Below are 21,116 nucleotides of genomic sequence, written 5' to 3' on the forward strand. Positions count from 1 at the left end.
TTCTAATCTGTTGAGCCTAAGAAATTTAGGACCATGAATGATGACATTTAAATTAAAGAATAATATTCACGACATTCCGCCTGCTAATCCTCAGAGCCCTGAAGAGTTTGCTGAAATCACTCGTTGAGTGTTTCTATCTGACTCCTAATAAGAGTTTTGTATATAGGATGATTTTAATTCTTTTAGTTACTGACAAGGAAAATATTTTTTAAATCGTACAACTGAGTTGAATAGGAAATCAAATCCTACTTGTTTACCATAAGATGTCAATTCTTTTTGCAGTTTTAAAACATGTAATCATATAAAAATGAGTTTAAGACTTCATTTTATTTTACTTGTTATTTTATATTTTTAATCTAGATTCAAAGCTAAGAAGAAGGAAAATTAAAGAGAACACCAACAGATAGTTATTGTTTTCTGGGCAGCGCTTTACAGACTGAATTAGAATTCTGGCAAGAAAGAACAGCTAACCCAGTCGTAAGGCACATGAGCTGAGTGAGATGTAGCCACCGAAAGAAGACAGAGGGTTTATTTTAGAGAAGCACTGAGGAAGAGTTCTGCATATCTTGGCAGCATCATGAATGAAATGCCTGATAACAACAGCTTCAGAAGGATTTGTTCTGGTGGTTTCATAATGAAGCAAAGGTCAAAGAGGAAGTTTCCAATAGCAACAATCTTTGTAAACAGCACCTGCTCCACAAGTCAATTCAGTCACCACCAGCTTGTTTTCAGCAACAAAAAGAGGCTTCTGGGTTTTTTTAGGCAAAACCTTAGAATAGTAGCTCTTTAGGGCTTTCCCCTAAAATTCAGAGACATTAGTGCCTAACAACAGGGTGCTGTGGTTTAATGCAAGAGAATCTTTTCTATGGTCACCAAATCCCTTATGCACACAGCAAGAGTGCACGCACACAGCAAGAGTGCATGCACACAGCAAAAGCGCACGCACACGCATGCATCCACACACCCAACAACCCAATAAACTCCATGAAGACAGTTATTTTGTCTCTTTTCTACACTACTGTATTCTCTGAGCCTAGTCTTGGGCGTGACTCATCATAAGAGATTAAGTAAAATAGTTGTTTAAAGAATAAATGAGTGAATGAGTATGTAAGGAATAATTAAACAACTCAAATTCTCAAAAACACATGAATTGTTTGAAAGGTTTGAGTTTGGTTTTGTGTGAGCTTTTCTAATTAGCTTCTATCATGTAATTGATGCTTATTTGGCATCATTTATGATAAATCTAAGTATATAACCTCTATGCTAAATATAAAACATAATTGTACTAATTCTAGTCAATCTATGCCACCTCAAAACTACTTTCTCTTTTAACTTCTTAAATGAACATTATAAATATGCATTTTAAAAAAAAATATGATCACATTACCCACACTTTTACAACAGAATTCATTTTTTACTCAATATCTAATGAACATTTTTGCATGTTAATACATATAGATCCATTTAACTTGTTTTTAATAACATGATATTCCCTTGCATGGATATACATGCAATATGATTCATGTAACCAAACCCCTGTGACTGAAATTTGAGTTATCCCATCATTTTCCCACTGTACACAGTGCAGCAATGGACATGCTTGCTTGGACATCATTACACATGTGCTTTGCTGGGTTTCAAGTCCAGAACAGAGTTCTGTAGCACAATGAAGTTCCAGAAAGGTGCTCAAGCCACTTCCCTGGTAACACTTCTGATTCTACATAATCTCCCAACGCAAAAGTTAGTTTCCTTTTTATATCTCAGGTAAGTTTTCTCAACTTTAACCCTGGCACTATGACATTTGGGACCAATAATTCTTGGCTGCTTTATGCATGGGGGGGGGGGGTTTAACATTGATCTCTACCTGCTAGATACCAACAGTTCATCCCACTCACCTGCAATGTGACAGCCAAATATATGTTCAGACATTGCCCCTGGGAAACAAAATCACCCCTGTCTGAGAACCGCTGCCCTGAAGGATAATTCTCTCTTCTTGAGAAGATTTAGATGACTTTTTAGCTTCATCTCCCCCAGTTTCATTCTGGGATAGCCCCCAGCTTTCTCTTGTGTAAGACTAGCCCAGCTCCCTGACCTATCCTCTACAAAAAAAATCCATGAGAATTCTCAGGCTGGTAAAAAAAAGATTGGGTAAGAGCCATTTCTGTGTTGGGTATTTGGAACAAAAAGCTGTAGTTTCATTCATCACTGGATATGATTAAGTATGCTGTCCCTGGCCCAAATGACTTGTAGGATGCAGGGCATTGATCAGTTTGGAAGCAGAAGTCCTGGTAGGTTAAAAAAATATCCAAGAAACAAATTATATACATATATATATATATATGTATACATATACAGATATATATATATATATTTTTTCTTCTTTTTCTTTAGACCTGACAGCCAATCCTTACTTGACAAGCCCTGTCCTGGCACAGATTGTATCTTTTTCCCAAACACTATGTGCCCTAGGTACCAGAGGTGGCTCTGCCTGTTAGATTTTGTGAAAGATAATGTTTCCATACTATTAGTATCTTGAAGGGTTTCTGTGTTAACAAAAAATGTATATATGTTTTTAATGAGTATTTACTTGTGCTTAGTTTTTAGATCTTCTCTCTCAGTCTGAACATTACAGAAGGGGACTTCACCAAATCTTAAAATCAGGACACTTTTACAAGCTTCTTGGTATTGTAGCAAATATCTTTTCCTTCCAGCTTGGTTTAAGTTCTGTGGATGTTTCTTAACATTTATAATTTCTCTGCCAAAGTGTTCACGATATTTGAATGCATGGTTTTGATCTCATGATATATTCTTTTACTCACCCATGAGAAAATTAGTTATTTGGGGGAAACTTCATACTCCAGCACTGGTGGTGGGTTTAATAAGGACCTGTCTGGAGATGCAGAAGGATAGGCGTAGAGAAGAGGGAAGAGTTCTTGGTTTCGAGGCATATTTTTAGAGAAAGATTAAGTGTACAATTTCTCAATTCCTCTATAATCTGAAGCTGGAGAATATTAGCAGTTAGAATTTATGTGAGGAACATTTTATCCTTTTACCAATATCTGTAATAAGGCTAGATATGAGGAAGAAAAGTAGGGGCATTACCATTATTATTAAATTGTGTTTATTCCAAAAATGTTTTCTAAAATCATGAAAATGGATAACGAAAATCACAGGTGACACATCTACACATGTGATTGGAAAGGAGTGTTTTAAGAACAAAAAAATCTGTGTGTGTTTGTGCGTGTGTGTGTGTTTGTTTTGCTGCTGGGAAATCAAGCAAATAAAGGTATATTTGCAAATCACTCTGGTAGGAAATTCTCAAAGGGCAAAAATGCTTGAAATGCCAAAGCTACTTTACTGCGTGTGAAATATTAGAGACCAGAGACCAACCTTACTAAAATTTGCCAGTTCCTGGCAAAGGGCTCTATGATAGGTTCTGGGTAAATGATTTTTTATTAACTGAATCCATAAATCATCCAATTATATTATATACCCGCGGTTCTCTATTTCATTTAAACTGTATTTTATATAAACTATATTACTATAATAAGTTAAAAATAAAATAATATTCTAAAAACTGGATCACTCCTTTGATTATCACTAAGCAGGAGGTACTAGCTGCCTAAGGATAACTAGCCCAGTTACGGAGGGGGAAAACATTTAAAGTAACCAAAATTTTATTTTTAAAATGTAGAAAAAAAATCTAAATATAATTCAATTCTTTATATTTTACTTTCATTCAACCATTGTAACTAGATGATTTATTCAACTATATTTTAAGACTTTTATTAATTCTTTCCTATTCAAATCATCCTATATTGAAACGTGTGTCATGTAATCAATCTTGTTGATTTTATCTCTTTCAACTGATATTGTCCTAAATCTATCAGATCCCTATTTTCAATTATAATATATGTGATTCACAGTACTCCTGTTCTTTTCTTTTGACTCATCATATTAAAATATTTCATCTCCTGCAAGATTTAGATTTATTATTGACATACCTGTGCTATATGTTTGAACTCTCATCTTGAGATAACCAAAAAATTATTGCTAAGCTATATAGAGAAAATTGCAATTTTGAGTGGAAAGTACTGTTGAGCAAACACAAATTTTACAAGTGATCAGCTCATTAAAAAATGACATAACTTTGCAGAACTCCAATTGGTAAATGTAGACAAATTGGAAAAGTAAGAGAGGAACAGGCTATAAATTAACAAAACATTTTCATATGCCTTATAAGCAATGCCCTATATTTATATCATGTCAAATATATTTGACTATGGTAAAAAAAAAATAGGAAATAAAGCAAGAAAACAAGGAGGAGGAAAAATACAGAAGGAGAAAATGAAGTGAACTTGATAACATTGCTTCCTGAGTTAAAAAGACTTGAGTTTAAATCTTAGAATCTACCTTTACTAGCTGTGTTAGCACAGGAAAGAAAGTTATATTTTCTCTGTAAGATACCATTTCTTCAAATGTGAAATAGAAAGGATAATAGTATATACTTTATAGATCTGTTCTGAGGATTAAGTGAGAGAACTTGTGTAAAGCACTTAACATAAATCCTAACAAATGGTAAGCAATGACAAATTTATTTATTATGAATAGAAATAGTAACACTTTGAATGAAAAGAAAAAAAGGAAGGTTTTGTTTTCTTTAGGTGGGTTTTCCAAAAATTGGAATCAGGAATTTGGTTTAGAAATTTAGTTCAATACTTTAAATTTTTTCATACTTAATTTAATTCATTTTAAATTCATGTTTATGTCCTTGCATACAGATACTAGAAAAATAATGCCTACAAAAGGCAATTGCATTAAATCAAAATCTATTAAACATATGCTTTATTTGAATTTAATGTTTCTGGTATATATAAGAAATGAAAAAACTAATTTAATGGGAAATTTCATCCATTTATGTGGCAGAAATAACTGTTTAGTGGTGAGCTCTGTCAGTATTCAGTAAATCAGTTAAATGATTTGGTGCCTCAGTTTCCTGACCTATGCATATAAGACTACGATACAATCTCTTCCAGCTCCAAAATTACATGATTCTATCAATCATATATTGAAATTAACTTCCACTGCAAATTAATGAGAAGGACTCTGAAACACTTGTTCTAATCAACAACAGATCACCACATATAAAATTTTCAGTATGTTAGATTCTTTAATTACAGGAGTTTAATCTGTTTTAATTTCCACTGAAACCTCTCTCTGTGTTTCTTTTTGAAGGATATTTTTATTTTTGCTTTTGGTTTGGGTTGCTACTGAGGTGTTTGCTGTGAAGTAAATCAACTGTTAAAATTCTCAGTTTCTAGTTTAATAGCAATTCATCATTTAAAAGCTAATGCTTGAAATACCTTACTCAACACAATATTTCTCCTTGAAGAACTGACATAAAAAAGAGACTTTAAATTTTGATACGTTATTTGCTCCCAGTCTGTGTTGAATTGAGTGTTTTTTAACTTGTTTAAAAATTCCTAAGGAAAACCAAAAACAATTCAGTAAAATTTTAATCTAATTTTCAATCTTAAGAACTAGTTTGTGTTTTTCTTTACTAAAGTTGGAAAATACTTTAAATAAAAGACTTAGGTATTTATCCATGAATAAAAAAAATTGTTATTCAATGTGAAAAAAAATGTTACTCAGTATATTTCCTTTATTCTGAATATATTCATTATTTCCTTCTTTTTCATAACTATATATTGAAAACATACTATATACCAGAAACTGTGTGCTATGTTATCTATAAATTACAAGCCCTCTCTGCAAGTATTTTAAAATGGAGTGGAATGGTAAGTCATGTGCACTAATAGCTAAGTTAAATTCATATGAGATATTTGAGTCAGTCAACAACTATTTACTTGGTCAATTTATGTATCAGGTGCTAGAGGGTCAATGATATAAACAGCCCCAGTTACTAATGCCCTATTAAGTTTATAGTTTAGTGATGTAAGGAACTGCCATAAAAGAGTTATACAATGTAGAGAGATCAGTTTTAGCCAAAGCGGATATGAGGAAGAAGTGCCCTAAGAAGGCTTTTGCCAAATGTGCCGTTTGAGCTAATACTTAAAGGGTACTAGGTAAGAGTTTTAAAGGCTCAGATTGGGGTGGTGTACTATGAAAACAGTAAAGCATATTTCTTAATTGTTAGAATGTTCAGTATTTTAAAAAATGAGACATTTTCAAAGTAAGTAGGAGGACTTCTTTCCTTCAAGATGGAGAAACAAGGAAGAATTTACTCTCCATTTGAAATAACTCCCCAATCCCACCCCCCTCAAAAAAAGTACAAGTTTCATCAGGCAGCAAAGCACAGTGATCCTTGAGTGACAGGAAACAAATGAGGTGATTGCTATGACTGCCTCGTCTTACTGCCCAAAGAGAGTTTCCAGGCTGTGGCACAGGGAGAAGGACCCCATGCAGAGCCCGGCAGACTCCCTGAGTTGAAAAGATGGATTGGACAGGAGACAACAAAGTGGACAGACTTAGTGAGACAGAATACAAGAGAGGACACACACACAGATCTCTGGAGACGTAAGGAGAAAACTCCTTGAGTTATTTGGCAGAATACTGATTAAGCCATGAGAAAACTGCCCAAGGTGAAGTAAAAAACTACTCGCAAAGATTAGATGTAACAGTATCTGGTGCTGACACAAGGCCAGGAATATAACTTGTTACTGATTCAAATCAACAACTGAGAAATATTTTGCTATTGCACATTTGGCTGATATGTTCTATTCAGTGCTTATTTCAACAAACTTCCAGCCATAGTGTGCCTTTACCTTTGAAGAGACACAATATACACGAAGTATCTCAACAGTTTTCAGGCAAGATATTAACTACAACTAACTTTCTCAAGAATCACAGATATGACATGGCATTAGTTTGACAGCATCCTCCTCTGAATAGATTATTTCAGCTATTTATTCAGGAAATACAAATACTCACAAAAGAGCTAAAGAAAAAGGTGGGGGATGCATCATTCGCCCAAACATGGTACAAGGCCTGCCTCCTTAGTAAATTTCTGGGAATTACTAGGTCAGCAAAGGGCTGCTCTACCACTGACACTGTCAAGAACTATTGACCTTCTCCACACCACAACATTAAAATAAGCCCAGCATCTTTTTGGATCCTGGAAGCAACATGCTTCTCATTTACAAATTTTACTTATGCCCATTTATGTTAATATTCACAAATGACTTTTAATGAGGGCCTCTACAGCAAAAGTATAATCTGTTCAAATTTCAACACACAAGAAACTTCCATTAGTCTCCTCAGAGCCTATTTCACTCAAGGGCTTTAGCAACGTCGCATGACTCCTTGAATGAGTCTCTGAACACATCCTAAAATAGCTCTTCTTTCAAAAATTTCATGATTTACATGATGCTACTGCAGTTCTTCTTAATATAAGCAGCAGTGATTTTCCAATGGATAGATTATTGTTAGTTAAATAAATTCTATTTTTCCACATATAGGCATTAATTTATATATAGGAATTTTAAATACATTAAAAAAATCCAACAAGTGGGTAATTTCATTATGATGCTGAATCTCTGAAATGCCACATTTTTTAACATCTCAAGAGGGCAAATCAGCCATCAGGACTTCCGACAATAGTGCACGAACACAAAAATAATCAGTCTGCTTTTTCAAAAACCAAGTCAACAATTAATATGTGCTAGATTGGCAAAACAAAAGTACATTCCTTGTATTTTTAGTCTTGATTATAGCTGATAATTCATCTCTGTTTTTAACATACTGTAAAATTACATTTAATAGCACTGATATTCTGTGATCCCTCTTTTCTCTGCCAATGTGATACCTTGGAAGCCAACTGATTCTTAAACTCACTAGTGTACACTTGAACCGTAACACTATCATCATCTTTTAATGTGAAGGACAATACAAATATTCAAAACCTTGCCTGGTTTGATTAATTACAAAACACACACATACATGTTTATATAACTATTTTTCACATACCTAGTGATACTTCAAAATACTGAGAAGAAACTTACTTGTACAGTTAGGCAAAGTTCCAGACCACGTTCCATTGGCTGTGCACTGCCTAACTGAAGGTCCAGAAAGGATATATCCCTCCACGCAGGAATAAATGACTGAACTAGAAAATGTTGTGCCATCAATCCGAAAGACTTTTCCATTGGCTGTTGTCCCTGGGTTACCACACTGTACAGCTATAAAACAAAATGGTTAAGAGTATATATAAAAATAGTGCATTTAGGAATCCTCTCACAAAAAGTTAAGGACTAAATGATTGTTTCAGATTATCCAAAGGAGCAATAAAATCCTCTAAAATAAGCATTGAATTCTCTTTTATAAGGAGTTGAAATTCAAGATGAATTTATATCTTATTAGTTTAATTACTGGGATACAAATCATATAAAAGCTACTTTTTAAAGAATTTTGTGAGTCATTTTGGTAAAACTTTGCACAGTAATTACTTGAGAGTATTGCTTTGGGGTAACACAAAGTCTTTCAAAGAAGAATTTTAAGAGTCTCTGCCTAAAAAGCAGCTCATGTAAAATTGGAAGATATGTAACGAGAAGAAACAACGATTTACTATAATTATACTTGTAAGAAAACAGATATAAAATATACACTGATTTACTATAATTATACTTGTAATAAAACATATAAAACATGCTTAAATATTATAAGCATCATGTATGTTTTTATTTATATAAGTATATAACTGATTTGCACTAAAACTTTATAATCTCTATTTCTGGACCAAAGTGTACAAAAAATTAACTGAGTAAAAACAAAGTCACTAAAATTCTAGGAATGATTTTCATTAAGTTTTCAATGTATTCTAAATAGGAGTCAGAAACACAAATGCCTTATATGATTATTCTGTATTATGTTTAACTATTTGCCATCAATGGCATCAGTGAATTTTTAAAATATATTAAAAGCAAGCCTATGTCAAATGCAGTACCTAATTTTGTTGTAGTATAAGAAGGCATCTTAATACTTTACAGAATTTGCTATCTATACGAATATGAAGTGTACTTATAATTTCAGAAAGTACCACATATATCTCTTGCTGCATCTTAAATATTTAATTTTGTCGATCATTGGTAGTGGTGCTGTATGTTTATGTGTGTAGACAGAAAACTTACACATCTTGCACATTACAATTAGGGCATCTTTCTTTCATAAAGGTTAGTACCTGGAGAGTTTTCCATTATGTGTGTATTCATAATCTACCTAACTAATCTCCTGCTGATAAACATGAAATTTAGTTTAGTTTCTCTATCATTTTTGGTTATAATGTACTCTAGCTTATATATACAACTATGTACATTGATCCTATTTTTATGATAAGTTTCTGAAAGTGGAATTTCTGGAAAATTTTAATTCTGAAAAATATTTTTAAGTATATATAGTGTTACCCAAGATATTAGAAAAATACACACTTGTATCAATAGTGTGAAAGTTTGCTTATTTTCACACATCCTCTCCAATACCATGTCCCATCATTTTTTTTTTTTTTTTTTTTTTTTTGGTACGCGGGCCTCTCACTGTTGTGGCCTCTCCCGTTGCGGAGCACAGGCTCCGGACACACAGGCTCCAGACGCACAGGTCCAGCGGCCATGGCTCACGGGCCCAGCCGCTCTGTGGCATGTGGGATCTTCCCGGACCGGGGCACGAACCCGTTTCCCCTGCATCGGCAGGCGGACTCTCAACCACTGCGCCACCAGGGAAGCCCCAATATTTTTATTTTCTTTAGGAAAAAAAAATTCCTCAAAAGTGGAGTTAATAAATCAAAGCTAAGAATATATATGCATTTTTATCAACTTAATCTAAAATATAATTTTAAAAAACCTCTAGAAATGTTTTAAAGTTCTAGTTTTGCTGCACATATGCTATAATTTCATATTAAAGCAGGTGAAAAATGATGGTTTGATGTTTAATTGTAATATTCTGATTAGTAGTTATGTAGAATTTCTTCTATAGTTTGCAATTTTTTTTTTGCTCTTCTGTATTTTCTGTTCATTTCCTCTTTCCAGTCATCTGCTAGAATCTGTTTTTCTAAGTGATTTGTATGAACTCCATTTTATGGGGAAAATATTAATTCTGTTTTATTTGCTACAACTCCTAGGTCTATTTTATCTGTAAGGTGTACATTAACAAAACAAGGTCAACACCAGGTTGCATTTCGTCTAGAAATATTTTGCAGTTCAGCTGAGCAAAGAGCTGGCTTAGATATCACCCACATAATGTACGACATCACTATAAAGACTTTGCCTTTGGAAAGTAAGTTTGAGAAATAAAGTGAAGACAGTGTGCTTAGTGTCTTTTACTCCACAACTTTGTTCCCACCCTTTCCCTATAATAGAAACTGAGCTGCAATTCTCTCTTAAGATTATTAATTTAGTCCAGTTATAAAAAAGATAACTATCTTTCCTAGAATATGGACACTAATTTTAAACATAATACAAGTGTCTGAAAATATAGTCAATCAAAAAACTGTCAAGAAGGTTTCATTGGGAATTGTTTTCTATTTATAAAACCCATACATTTGGTATAACATCAAGTAAATTTCATACATACCTTTGCAAGTTTAGTTTTTGCACTAAAATAATCTCAAAAAGAACAATTTAAATTATAAGGGTAATTTTCCAGCAACATTTCCTTTTCTAGGCAGTCTTGTAAAAATTATGTTTACTCTGAATCAGTCAGAACAATTAACAATTTTACTTAAACACCCCAAATATTAAGAATTCTAGTTATGAGCAATACTATAAATAAAAATATCATTTATACTTAGACATCTGTTTATATTTTTCCATTTCTACAAACCTGAAAACTAAAACAGATCATGAGGTAATGTTGATGTGAGAACAACCTAAGTTTTTCCTAGTGGTGTCAACAATACAGAGCACTGTGATAAAGGGAAAAAAAAAATCTTTTTAACTTTTCCAATCCTGATATCTACTGTGATGTGAACAATGTATATAAATGATCCATGAGAGATAATTTTAATAACTTAATAATTGTTATCTATCATATTTCTCTTATAGGACAGTGTTGGTAAAACTGGAATGATACTGCTTTTATTCCATGGTTGAGGACAAGAACTGGTAGGAGTAATTTCACGAGCAGCACCCAGTTGAATTTGATACACATTAAATTCCAGCATCATCAATGTTATTAGTTTCTACTCGAGATTACCTTTGCATTCTGGCTGCCTTCCAGTCCAACTGCCATTGGGTAAACATGTTCTTTCTTCTGAGCCATGAAGGATATAACCAATATCACAGGCAAAACGTACAGAACTTTTGGTTCTGAAATTGCTTTCCTGTCTAGAACCATGACCAGGAGTACCTGGATCCCCACATGTACCAGTAGCATCACCTGCAATTCAGTACAGTTCAAGTTAACTTATTTCAATGACCATTTATTAAGTTATGATTTAGTCCAACGTTCTTGTAGGAATTTGTTTTTGTGCATGTTGTGTTTTAATACGCTAAGTTGACTGGGTAAAATCGTAATTCATATTTCCTATCTGACTCCAGTCATAAGAAAAAGCCTAAAGGAAAAAGAAAATAGTTGCAGAGTATGGTGTTATTTTCCATATCAGTGATATTTGGAGACATTCAATAAGTTGAAGATATTTCATTAGTATTTCCAGAATCTAGTTCTTAACCAACGTAATGGAAAATTTATAATTGACAGTTCTTTGGGCTCAAATGAGAATGGATTTATACAATTAAAATTTAAAACATGGACTTGGCAATTGTCATCTTGCTTTCTCTGAATTGAAATCAGTTTCTGTTAAAATAGAACTGTGATATACTGGAAAATATAAATGTTAAAATATAGTATTTCTAAACTTTCACTCCCTAATCTTCTCTATCAATGACCACTGACCAAAAATGAATAAGCTGCATACTTCTCATACAAGAAAATATAAAAATCAATTGTAAACAAAGACTAGAAACTCTGACTTAAGTTCTTAATACGGATTTTTTGCTCATGCCAAAGTGTTTCTCTTTTGATTATAGTGTTTAGGGTTTACTGTCTCTTTATCATTTCTTAAATAATTTTACTTAAAGTTGCCACAGTATTAGTATACTTTTGAGACAGAGAGAGAGAGAGAGAGAAAAACAGAGAGACACAGAAAGAGAGACAGAGAGAAAGTTGAATACATAAGCATTGAAAGTGCTTTCTGTCTATCTAGATGCCTATTTTGACACGCCCTGTGTATTTGGAATCCTTCTTAATATTTCCTCATCTTCATGTGATGCAATATTAATAATAACATAAATATTTAAGGTCACTATTTCACTTTTAAATATATGTGTACACATTATTTTTACAACTAAGTAGTAGTTTCCCAATCAATCCTGTGTGTGTGTGTATGACAGAGAAAGATAGAGAGGGAGGGAGAGAGGGAGAGAGAGAGAGACAGAGACAGAGAGAGAGATGTGTGTTATATGTATTATCAGTTAGCTGAGTGAGTAAATTAACTATGATAGTTTTAAAAATCTATAGATTAAATTTGAAGTACCAGGTAGTTATTTCATAGGGTTTAACCACAATTACAAGGGGAATCTGAAACTAAGTAAGTATTTCACAACTTTTACCTCTAAAGGAAAAATAGTGTAAAACAACTCCTAATAAGTCATCATATGGTCTCCACAGAGATAAAATAATATAAAGATAATGGACAATATGTAAGTAGAAAGAACAGGCAGAAAAATAAGCACCAATATCTGGCTGAAAGGTAAAAACAGAATAAATAGTATCAAGTAGGGAGAAATCACAGCTCTAAAACTGAAATACAATTTCTGAAGAAAAACAGTAACTTAAACAGCTCAAAAAAGATTTTTCAAATACTCACTCTGTGAACAAATTATTAATTAAAAGTAGACTGAATATTTACTTATTCTAAGAAAACTCTATTGGGATCATAGACACTCAGGAGTTATATGTTGTCTATTAATAACAAATAAAATTAGGAAAATAAGTGTTTTTCATAAAAATTATTGGCTTAGTTTAATTTAAAACATTTAGGGCTTTATTTTAAAATTATGCTATTAAGTAACTGATTGCTTACAAAGTTCATCTACAAAGAACTGAATTCTAACAGGAAACTACTGATATAACATTGCTTTATAGGGAAACATATTTTATATCTGCTAAAATGGAATAGCTACTTAAGCTTGAATGGTTAGCTATTTTAATGAATAAAAAAAGCACTTCACAGAGAGTAGCATCCTAACACCACTTACATTTGATACAACACAGTTCAAAACATATACCTGTAATTTATCATTTACAAAATCAGTATTAATTTGTGTTCTAAATTCATATTACCTTAAGAAGAATTCCGATAAATGTAAAAATGTTACAGCTTCTCCCATGAGATTTTTAAAAGAGAAATGTATTATTGTATCTCTTTAGACTGTTTTGTGTATATATTCCAAATAATAATAATACTATTAATGTAATTTCCAACACATATCATCCAATTTTCCAAGTGGTACCTGAACAATGAGGTTGTGATCCACTCCAATGGCCATTTAATTGGCAAGTCCTTGATGACTGGCCAAGAAGGGTATGCTTTCCTGTGCAGGAATAGCGAACAGTGGACCCAAAGGTATACTTCTCACCAGACAGGACTGCATTAGGAGGAACGCCAGGGTGTCCACAGTCAATCACTACAATACATAATTATTGAATATAAAATTTTTTATATCTCTATCAAACAACCTGCACCAACTTTTTATGAAATAAATCAGAATTATCTGCTCTAATATACACATCATCCAGAAATCAAATATCTATATGACATGACAGTTGAAGTTATAGGAGTTATAGGAGTTATTCTGTCATCCCACTCACCCTGAGCATGAGTTTAACAGGAACATTGTAAGTAAACTTAAATGATTGAATTGGTATAAGATTGTATGTGTGGGGGTAGTGAGTGTGTGTTTATATACATATGTGCATGGGTTGGAAGTATGTATGTGTCTAGATAAGGATGTGAAAGTTAGGGAGAGGAGTGATGTGGATTGGCTAAATAAGGTCATATAGGATTCAAAATGAGCCTATACAAAAATTAAAAGGGAAAAACTTAAGGGTAAAGGAGAGGGAATGAAGGTGGATCTGTGACACACAATGTAGACTACACATAATGTAGTCCAGATTCCACTCCAGGCCATTAATGAATAAATTATCCTGAAAATACTCAGTGGCTTATCAACCAAAACACAGCTAAGCCTAGCAGAATCAGACGTTAACACATTGAGAATTATCTTTATAAGCTAGAAGTAGCTTGGGAACTTACTGTGTGCCCCCTTTTAGTTGTAACTTGGAAAAATACTGAGCACAATATGACTCTGAAGTATTAAATAGCACACAAGGAGACATAAACTTAATAAAACCCCTGAGTACTTAGCACAGTACCAGGGAGTGCTATAGGAAATAAAGAAAAGGTAAAAAGTAAATAAGAGCTAAGAAAATCTGAAGGAGTTCATGTTTTCAGGTCCTACAAAAGATTTTTAACTTTAATGTTGTAGCCACACAAGGCTAAGTAAGTGAATTACTTAAACCATTAGACTAGTCAGTCTACAAAAAGAAATCAAATGCATTTTAAGCAAGGGATCAACAATTGATTTAATTATCTGCGTAGAATATGAAATTAGACACTGTATAAAGTTTTGTTTCTTTGTTAGTTTGTGAATGAGTACATGAATGATGCCACTAATTTTTCAAAAAATCTTACCCCATGAACATAAAGAAAGTGCCTCTTAAATAAACATGATCATAAAATAATTTTATAATTTAGCCATTTAGTATAACCAAAAATTACTTGCACAATGCTTTCTTGATACACTACTCCTTCAATCTATAAAGTTCTTCTCTCTCCTATCATGTCCAAGATTCATCAGCTCTGAGATGTAAATATATTTGAGACCTATCAATAAGCTGAATTCCTAGAATTCATGTTCACTTCTCTATGTCTTCACAAAATTTTGATTTATTTCTGTTAAATTATTGTCTCACTACACATGTTAATTGTATGCAAAGCTGCTATAATTTATTTTATTTATATTCTACAATCACAACATATAACAAAATGCACTCGTATGCTGACTGACTTGAAAGATGATGTGTATTAACATTTCTTATGTGCATGTACCTGTATATAATAAATACTTAAAGTCAGTAAGTATTAAGTAACACCTTTGTCTAATTTCTCAAGTATTTTCAAGCACTTGTTGCTGTTTATATTAATTTTGCTTTAAATGGAATTTGAAATATTAGTACAATAGAAAATAAAAATATAGTTTATTCTCATGGGATGGTAACATCATAGAGTATGAAATACATCTGCTTTTAATATTCTATCTGCTCCATAAAGGTTCAAAATCAAGGGATGACAGAGAAGTATTAATCACATTATTACTAATAAAAATGGCATTTGGGCATTGAATTGGCAGGATATAGGGAAGTGTAGTTTCAAAATAAGACAATACAATCAATATGCTTCCTTCTGATACACAGCCCTAAATATTTCATAAAGACAGTAAATATACATGTTCCTTCCACGGCATTATCTCAAGGAAGAGTTCCCATTATCTACTTACTGATACATTCTGGTAAAGGTTTGTCCCATTGTCCATTTGGTTGACATATCAAAACTGAAGATCCAAATAAGAAATATCCAGGATTGCAGTCATAGAATACCACAGTGCCATAGGTGAAATTCCCATGTTCTATTTTACTTTCTCTTTTGGAATTGGCTGGAATTCCGGGATCAGAACAGTTGACCACTAAACAAATGACAAATTTTGAAATATATGTTTGGAATAATATACATATACTTATATAGATTTCCATTAGAAACGTAGTTTCAAAGGTAAATTTAATCAAACAAACCAAAGATTCAAGGAATAATATTAACATTTTAATGGGATATAATGGACTGAAATTGGTTTGGCTGAAAATATTGGAAAAAGGAAAACTTCTTTGCAAAATTGTTTTGAACAATAGCAACTCCTAAATATTACACTGAGTACAGATTTAACCTTTCAAGCTTTAAACAATTAGAAAATGGAAGAAAATGATAATTTGGTTGTTACTTTATCAGACAATACAAAATATATGTCTTTGGAAGTGGAAAAAACACAAAACAATTATCTTTAATATACTTCTATAGAGAGAACAATAAATAAACGTCTAATGCAGGTATCATGGTAATTTAGGCCTCAAACATTGTTTTGTTTTGTTTTGTTTTGTTTTTTTCCGGTACGCGGGCCTCTCACTGTTGTGGCCTCTCCCGTTGCGGAGCACAGGCTCCGGACGCGCAGGCTCAGCGGCCATGGCTCACAGGTCTAGCTGCTCCGCTGCATGTGGGATCTTCCCGGACCGGGGCACGAACCCGTGTCCCCTGCATCGGCAGGTGGACTCTCAACCACTGCGCCACCAGGGAAGCCCTAGGCCTCAAACATTGTTTAACCAAAAATATGAAGATTGTCATACTGAGTGAAGTAAGTCAGATAGAGAAAGACAAATATTATCTGATATTGCTTATATGTGGAATCTAAAAAAAAAAAACAGTACAAATGAACTTATTTACCAAACAGTAATAGAGTCACTGATGCAGAAAACAAACTTATGGTTACCAGGGGCAAAGAGGGGGAGGGATAAATTGGGAGATTGGGATTGATATATACACACTACTGTATATAAAATAGATAACTAATAAGGACCTGCTGTATAGCACAGGGAACTCACTCTACTCAGTACTCCGTAATGACCTACATGGGAAAAGAATCTAAAAAAGAGTGGATATATGTATATGTTTAACTGATTCACTTTCCTATACACCTGAAACTAATCCAAAATTGTAAATCAACTATACTCCAATAAAAATTATAAAAAATATTTAAAAAATTGAAAAGTTCCATTGATTATGAAGCAAACTGCAAGTAAAAAAGGTATAAATGATTTTATATACAGCCATAAAATAGGTACAAGATAACACAGTTAAGCAGCTGAAATAGTTTGTCAGTTTTGACTTCTAAAAATGTTAAAAAATAAGAAAAAGGAAAGCATTGCTAATGAGATAACATCAATATTAAATATTTTTGCTTTATTAGCTGAAAATTTTCTACTGTTCTGTCCAAACTGTTTCAAATGTTATCATGCGTGTCTAAACAGACACATTATTACCATGCCCTAAGCTGGAATATAGTTAGATTTTTACCTTTGCACATTGGTGGAGGACGACTCCACTGTCTGTTGGCCTGGCACTGTGCTTTTGTTGGCCCTTGCATAAGATACCCAATATTGCAAGAGAATGTTACCACATCATTAAAGTTGAATCCATTTCCACTTGTTCTTCCATAAATTGGACTACCAGGGTGACCACAGCTCACAGCTAATAGCAACAGGGCCGGGGTGGGAGAGACACAGAACAGAATAATTAGTTATCAATTATTACATGAAAATTATACTTAATCATTTCAAAGAATGTGGAAAGAAGGCCACTTTCATATGAAAATATACTTAAAGTAATTTTACTAATGCAAAGGAACAATTTAGAATGCCAAAATAGTCTAATATAGAAGTATTATATTAGTAAGTAGACAATTATTTATAATTGTAGTAATTACATGCAAGTAGTACACAGATATTTAAAGTTTTATGATAGCTTTTCATTCTATTTCATTTTAGGGAAAAATACTGAAATTCAAAGAAATTTGGGAATGACTGAAATTCATATCACTAGTTAATGGCAAAAGGAATGAAACTAAACCAAATTTCCTTTTCTAGCTAAGTTTAAGAATTGCAGATAAATGAAGGCAATTTTTTGTATTTAATTTTGAAATAGTTTCTTTTAATATTATTTATCCAACCATTTTTATGATTAATAGATTAGCAAAATCTTGCTTGAAGAATAACTTAATGTGACTGCAATAAAAAATGATGCCTTATGCTGTAGAATTCTTAACATATTGAGATACCAATATTAAGATTCCCTAAACCAATCAACCTTACTGGTATAGTTTCTTCACTATTGATATTTAATAATTTAGCACAGTTTTTTGGGAAATAATGGTATCAATTAGATGCATTATTTACATCGTTTAGAGTTTTGGTTCTTTTTTAGAGTTCATTTAGTGCTGGCTATTCCCAAACACTCTGTATTCCTGTGAACTGTTTTATTGCATTATCTCACTTTATTAATCACAGGAAGTCCAGTAATACTGCTTCATAACTGGGCACAGTGAAAGACCCAAGTCACTTTTAGTACTTTAAAAATGACCCAAGAGCAATTAATTTTCAGCTGTATTGTTAACGTCAACCTATTCATTTGAAAATGTAACTGCATCTTATTCTTGTTTAAAATTATTGATAAAGAAACCTGTTTTACCCCAAGGGCCAATTTCCATTTATAGTCTCAATTATTCAGCAAGAAAAATAATGGTATTAGTTGCCTATGCTTTGATATAATGAAAGGCAAAAAATCTGGGATGGATCCAGCATAATATTGCTGTCTTTAAATCATTAAACTGTCTGCCCCCTATACACACACACCACAGAGAAGCAATTTTGCTAACTATATGTTCTATTATCCTATTAAATCTCAACACATTAATGTATTTTCTATTAAACTAGAACTCCAAAAAAATTCTGTTGATTGGATAAGAATTTGACAATGATAGAATTTATAAATATGGATGTAACTGGCCACAAATTAAATATTTCCTGTGAACCCATACTTAAAGACCCACGCATTATTTCTCTGAAGCATCCAAAATCTCTATCATTTGATCCTATAGTGTTAAAATTACAACGTATTTACAGTGTTTATTCTAATTTTCTAACACCATTTTTAATACAAATGTCAGTGATTGCTGATGGAAATTATTAGGAGAAGAAAATAAGAAATATATGGATAATTTACTTTCTGATCCAAAATAGGATAGATTGTGATATGAAATACTGTGTACTACTGGGTATTCAGTGGAGTAAGAAAAAATACTAGAGTTCTTACTCAGCTATTTTAAAATTCATTTTATCCTTCATGTGTAAATTCACATCTAAATCAACTTAAAAGAGCAGATGGATATTTGTTGAACTAGTAAGATCTTTATTAAAACAATTCCAAAATTGTTCCAAATCCACAAAGTAATGACAGGCTTTCTAATATTTCTTCCACTTTCATGGTGGATGGTTTATATGCTTCTGAACACACCCTACTTTAAAGACTAGTGTGTGTCAGTATAAAAAAATGCACTGTGAGAACTTAGTTATTTAAATACACACACACGTGCACACACATGTACATATGTGTGGATCTGTCTATATAATCATTTCTTACCTAAGAAAAAAATTACTAGTAATTGCAAGAGAACTAAACAGAGGTCTCTAATTACTTTTGCCATGCTTACTTACGCACACAGGATGGAAGTTGACCAGACCAGTTGTGATCCTGTTGACATATTCTCACTGAAGAACCAATCAGTCGAAAACCAGGATTACATTGATAAACAACTGTGTCTCTGTATCCATAATTTTCTCCAATAACTTGACCATTCACAATAAGCTCTGGAATTCCACAGTGGCCCGCTGAAATTGGTCAAAATAATATTTTTAATATTGTGATCTAAGTTTTATTATGATTTGTATATTTGTATACATATATAACATTATTAATCTTTAAATGTTTATTTAGAAGTATGCCACAAATAAGGCAAACACAATTATATAACATTAAGATAACTGTAATATACTTAACAAAATGCCTACTATTTGGGAATTAAAAGAAAACACACTTCCAGTAACAGTTGGGCCTGGAGGAAATTAGCAAACATTTCAATATGTATAAAAATGAAAATATAGCATGTAAAATTTTGAGGAATACCTATAAAGTATGCTTAGTGAGGAGCTTTACAGTGTTAAATGCTTTTATTAGAAAAGAAGAAAGATATAGGATGAAACAAGCAATATTTCACTTTATGAAAAGGAAAAAGAAGAGCAAAATAATGAAGAGGAAAAAAAAAAGGCCAAAATAAGTAGACAGAAGAATATATTAAAGACATTTACAGAAATAAAGGAAATAGAAAATAGAAAAATAATAGAGAGCATTACCTAAGCTAAAAATTCTTTCTTTAAAAATAAGAGAGAAGGTTCAAATAAATAAAATCAGAAATGAAAGAAGAGAAATTACAACTGATAGCACAGAAATATAAAGAATTATAAGAGACTACTAGGAACAATTATACACCAACAAATTACAAAAACAGGAAGAAATGGATAAATCCCTAGAAATTTACAATCTTTCAAGAATGACTCTTGAATAAATAAAAATCTGAACAGACCAATCACTAGTATGTGATTGAAACAGTAATCAAAAGCCTCTCAACAAACAAAAATCCAGGACCATATGGCTTCACTGGTGCATTCTACCAAACACTCAAAGATTAAATAGCTATTCTTCTCTAACTTTTCCAAAAAAATTATAGAGCAGAGAAAGCTTCCAAGCTTATTTTATGAGGCCAGCATTACCCTGATACCAAAACCAGATAAGAACACCACAAAAAAAGAAACCTACAGACTAATAACCCTAATAAATATAGATGCAAAAATCCTCAACAAAATATTGGCAAACCTAATACAACAATACATTAAAATGATCATACACCATGATCAAGTTATTCCAGGGATGCAAGGATGGTTCAACATCTTCAAATCAATCAGTGTGAAATACACATTAACAACATAAAAGATAAAAATCATATGATCACACTGAGAGATGCAGAAAAAAACATTTGACAAAATTCAACATCCATTTTTGATAAAAACTTTCAACAAAGTGGATATAGGGAGGCAATGTACCTTAACACAATAAAGGGCATATATGACAAGAACCTGCAGCCAATATCATATTAAACAGTGAAAATCTAAAATCTTTTCCTCTAAGATCAGGAACAAGACAAGGATGCTCATTCTCCTCACTTTTATTCAACATAGTATTGGAAATCCTAGCCACAGCAATTAGACAAGGAAAATAAATATAAGGCATCCAAACTGGAAGGGAAGAAATAAAACTATCACTATTTGCAGAT

General features: G+C 32.5%; 1 protein-coding gene across 1 annotated transcript in view; it reads right to left on the minus strand.

Annotated features, from left to right (window-relative positions):
- Nucleotides 1-21,116, minus strand: part of CSMD3 (CUB and Sushi multiple domains 3) — a 1,064,314-nt gene that overhangs the window by 49,807 nt on the left and 993,391 nt on the right. Inside the window, exons 54-59 of the mRNA XM_004265377.3 lie at nucleotides 19,444-19,617; nucleotides 17,249-17,422; nucleotides 15,627-15,812; nucleotides 13,521-13,694; nucleotides 11,203-11,385; nucleotides 8,022-8,198 (exon numbers count right to left, since the gene is read on the minus strand). Coding sequence (XP_004265425.1) covers nucleotides 8,022-8,198; nucleotides 11,203-11,385; nucleotides 13,521-13,694; nucleotides 15,627-15,812; nucleotides 17,249-17,422; nucleotides 19,444-19,617 — 1,068 coding nt within the window. The remainder of the gene's footprint in view (nucleotides 1-8,021; nucleotides 8,199-11,202; nucleotides 11,386-13,520; nucleotides 13,695-15,626; nucleotides 15,813-17,248; nucleotides 17,423-19,443; nucleotides 19,618-21,116) is intronic.

This window comes from Orcinus orca, chromosome 17 (genome assembly GCF_937001465.1).
Source record: "Orcinus orca chromosome 17, mOrcOrc1.1, whole genome shotgun sequence".
Lineage (NCBI taxonomy): Eukaryota > Metazoa > Chordata > Mammalia > Artiodactyla > Delphinidae > Orcinus > Orcinus orca.